Raw genomic sequence first — 4,302 nt, forward strand, 5'->3', positions numbered from 1 at the left:
ACTTGGGCCAGTGAAGCAACGTCCTCCACAACTAGACTGAAGAACAAAATGACAGCAACTTGTCTGTTCCCCTTCCCCCAATCCCCCAGCACTGTTCCCATCCCCTAATTCCCCAATAAAAATCTTAAAAAAAAACACAAAAAACACAGGTGGGCTGGCCGAGTGGCTCAATTGGTAAGAGCCCGAACTCTGAACAACAGAGCTGCTGGTTTGATTCCCACATGCGCCAGTAAGCTGCGCCCTCTACATCGAAAATTGTGAACAACAGCTCGACCTGGAGCTGGGCTGCGTGAGTGGCCCACGATGGCGTAAGCTGCAGTGGACTGCAGTGGGGTGCCATGAGCTACTGTGAGTGGCCAGCAGCCAGCGTGAGTAGCTGGCAGCCAGCGTCCAAGGGCCAGCGACTGGCTGCCTCAGCCAGGAAGAGCACAATAATAATACCAACATGGGCCAGTGAAGTGGTGTCGTTCAAAACTAGACTGCAGAACAAAAAGGACAACAACTTGGCTGTTCCCCTCCCCCAATTCCTCAATAAAATCTTTAAATAAATTAAATAAAAATTAAAAATTACAGTAATCTGTAAATCAGACCACACAGATGAAATAGGCAAATTCCTTGAAAAACACAGTTTATCAAGTATTAGTTATATATAGTTAGCATATTTGTTATACATACTTACCAGTTCCTGGAGGGCCAAGCTCCAGGCAGGGGCTGGGCAATGGTCCAGAAGGGTGTCCATGGAGCAACGGGAGGCTCAGGAACAAGGAACAGCAAGGAAGAGCAGGGACGAGTCCCACCCCACCCATAGCTTCACTGGTGGAGACCTGGCCTTTGGCTGGAGACACAGTCCAGCACCACCACCTGGTGGCCACTCAGATCGGGAGAACAGACTACAAAATGCAGACTCTGAACTGCCTCCTAGTGCGGGGACAGATTTGGTCAAGGTGGGGTTGAGTGTGTCTGGAGCCTCAAGCCACCTACCCATATCTGATGGGGTTGGGTACAGGTGCCTGGGGAGCAGGAGGCCGCTTGATGGAAGAAGGCAGAAGAAGAGTGTCGCGTCCTGCACGACATGGGCAGTGGGAGAACGAGAGGGGGCAGCAAGGGGTTAAGAAATAAAAGAGGGCCGGCCGAGTGGCTCAGTTGGTTAAGAGCTCGCTCAAGAGTTTGAGCCCTGAGCAACAGCAGTTCGAGTCCCTGCCCGAGCTGAGCAGCTGCTGAGCTGCCAACAGGTGGCAGGATGCCTCAGCTTAAAAAAAAAAAGAAAAGAAATAAAAGAAACAGCAGTCAAGAGTTAAATGAGCGTGGGACCAAGGGCCTCCAGCTTCATGGACTAAGAGCTCCGAATCGGGCCAACACACCTCTTTTATTTCTCCATCTACCCAAAAGTAGCATTGTTCTCTCTACAGTCTGTGAGTCTCGTTCCTGAGAACTTGCTCAAGCCAGATTACCCATGCCTGCAAGCTGCTATTACCAAGAGTCCAGCCCACAGGATAAGACAGATGCTCTGCCTTCACACACTCTATACGCATAGGACCTCAGGAAAATAAGATTATTATGCTGAGGACAGATCATCAGGTCACTTCCCAAGCAGGTTGAGGGAAGGAATGTAGCTACAAGGGCAGAAAACCTCCAGTCTCTTTGCGGGTCTGGTGAGGGCTCACGCCCACCTCCATCAGCCCTGAGATTTCTCCTGATGGCCTCCATGTGACCGTGCCTGCCTTAGGGTGTTCCTCCCTCGAGAAATCTTACCTATCATTGTCTAACCAGCCATCCTTTGGGGCCAAACAGGGAGACGCAAGGTGTATGAGCAGTGTCCTCAAAAGGGTCAGTTTAGGGTTCAGCGCAGGGGGACAGATGGCTGGACAGAAGGCAACAGAAGGGGGTCTTTAAAAATGTGGGCCCAGGAGCCAGTCCTCAGCTCTGCTACCCTCAGGACCCAACCCAGAGAGCCCATCCACCTTCAAGGACACTATCCCAGACCACTCCCCTCAGCCCCTGGCATTCAGCCCCTGCAGCAGGGCTGCCATCAGCAAAACAAACGTTTTAAAGTCTCTCATCACATTTATTGGTTCCTAGGAGAAATTAGGGGAGAGCCCTCCTGCCCCCCAGGGGGTCCAGCCTCTGGCTGCAGCAAAAAGGATCAGAGCCAGATACTTCTCCAAGATACCCTGGGCAGCCTGGGTCTGCAGCTCCATCAACTTCCTAGAAGAAGTCAACAAAAGAGAAATGGTAGAGGAGGGAGGCATCCTGTGCGCAATCAGGGCAGACCTCACTGAGGCCCCACAGGAAGGAGGTGGCTTAGTCAGCTGCCAGCCAAGACACCCCCAACACTCAGGCTTCCCTGGGTACTCCAGCTGACCAAGCCACTCTCTGCCTCAGGGCCTATGCATGTGTTTCCCTGCCTGCAATTCCCCACGCACCTAGGGGACTAGGCACACTAACCGATGTGCTGAGAGTAGGTATGGGGAAGGGCACTCCCAGTGGAGGTCACAGTCTAGGCAAAGGCAGGGGGAGGGGCCCAGCCCTCAGAACCAACAGGAACTTCACCTGCCACCTGGAGCTCCACTGGGTTGCTGAGCTCAGACAGAAAGGGCATGGGCCACCAGGAGCGGTAGCGGCAGCTGTAGTTGCCAGCATGTTGGGGCCCAACATAAGTCAGCACAAAGTCCGTCGAGGGGTGGGCGGCCCAAAGTGTGGTCAAAGCCACCGTTTCACCCACTCGCAGCAGCTCGAAGGTGACCTTGGGCAAGTGGCCCTCGCAGCGCAGGACAGCATCGTGGCCAGGACTTACAGCCCCAGTCCACAGGGGCCGGAGCTGCGGCCTGGAAAGGGGCCCTGGGTGGAACAGAGGGTCAGGCAAGTGATGCCCTCTCTTCGGGGAGCAGCTACCCCCCCCCTACGAAAGCCCAAGCTGCTGTCCTTTGTCCTCCCACACCTTTCTCCCCTTTCTTTGCCTTGAGCGGAGACAGCTGCCATCACATCGTGGCCACGACACTGTAACTGTCTGTGTTCCTGTATCACTCCCTCACCCAGGACCTTGCGTGTTTCCAGGCCAGCTCTGAGGCTTTTTGAGGTCCCTGGCATGTGACACTTTGGGCCCCAGGACAGGTGAGGAGAAGGAAAAAATGATTAAGGTAAATGGTGTTCCCTGCGGTCAAATGTCTGGAGGCGGGACCTGTGTGCCCATGGCCTCTGCCCCGTGGAGACTTTGATGAGGAAATCAGATCAACAAACAGTCCCCAGAGACAGGGAGAGCTGGAGGGAATTACACATTAACCCTCCGCCCCTCAGGACGGTGACCCAGGCAGGCGTTGGGTGGGCAATAATCTGATGACGCGGGGAAACTGAGGTATGAAACGGTGCAAAGCCGTCAGGGATTTGAATAGCGCTACACGCAACCTACGACACGCTCACGTCCCAGGGAAGTAAGCTCAATGTAATGCGTCCTCAGGACCGCCGATCATGCATTCCCATAAGGAGTGGTGTATATGGGCAGGACGGAGGCCCAGAGCGCATCCCTTTGGCACCAGGAAAGGCTGAAGCGCCTGACCCGCCGGCGTGGACATTGCCCAGTCCACTCACCGTCCACCCGCAGCTCCACGCGCGCGCTGGGCGCTGAGCCCGCGAAAGGCGGCGCCGTGTTCGCGTAGACGCAGCTGTAGTTGGCCGAGTCCAACAGCGAGACGTCGCGCAGCTCGAAGAGGGCCTCGGCCCCCGCGGGGCTCTGGAGACCGTGCACCCGGCACCTCTCCGCTTCCTTGCGCACCAGGGCGAAGCGCAGGCCGGCCCGGGGCCCGCGGCACCGCAGCTGCACTAGTGCACCCGGAGCAGGGCGCAGGGTCACTGGCTCCGCTGAGAGCTCGGGCGCCGGCAGCGTCTCTGCGGAGAGACGCGGGTGACCCTGGTGCCAGGGGAGTTTTGGGCCGCACGCGCGATCTTGGCCGGGGCTTAGCCTTCTGCCCGAAATAGTCAGCCCGGTCCCCTCCGCCCCCTCCCGACACCCTCCCGGATCACCCAGCTAAAAGCTGGGTTTCGCTCCTGACCTCCCGTGCCCCTCCTCCTTGGATCCCCTACACTGTTCCTTATTAATTTGTTTGTTCATAAGAACAGACGGAAAGAGGGGGTCATGTTTTGTCATGGAGCCCGGGGCGGCCCCCGTGCCTGCCGGGGTCCTCTTCCGGGGTTGACGTGCCCTGTGTGGTTCCTGTGCGGGTCCTGCAGCCCAGTTCCGCAGTCCTCCACAGGCAGGCCTCTGCGCCCACCTGCTCCCAGGAACTGGGGGTGAGGGGGTTGGGGTCG

At 56.7% G+C, this 4,302-nt stretch overlaps 1 protein-coding gene across 2 annotated transcripts in view; it reads right to left on the bottom strand.

Annotated features, from left to right (window-relative positions):
• Positions 1-2,044: 2,044 nt before the first annotated feature.
• The window catches only part of A1BG (alpha-1-B glycoprotein), a 4,669-nt gene continuing 2,411 nt past the window's right edge, over positions 2,045-4,302 (bottom strand). The window contains exons 6-8 of one of the 2 annotated variants that reach the window (XM_019633312.1): positions 3,586-3,882; positions 2,551-2,838; positions 2,045-2,205 (exon numbers count right to left, since the gene is read on the bottom strand). In XM_019633312.1, coding sequence (XP_019488857.1) covers positions 2,198-2,205; positions 2,551-2,838; positions 3,586-3,882 — 593 coding nt within the window. In that variant the 3' untranslated portion in view covers positions 2,045-2,197. The remainder of the gene's footprint in view (positions 2,206-2,550; positions 2,839-3,585; positions 3,883-4,302) is intronic. The other variant, XM_019633313.1, reaches the window with a different exon arrangement.

Source organism: Hipposideros armiger, unplaced genomic scaffold (genome assembly GCF_001890085.2).
Source record: "Hipposideros armiger isolate ML-2016 unplaced genomic scaffold, ASM189008v1 scaffold_1286, whole genome shotgun sequence".
Classification (NCBI taxonomy): domain Eukaryota; kingdom Metazoa; phylum Chordata; class Mammalia; order Chiroptera; family Hipposideridae; genus Hipposideros; species Hipposideros armiger.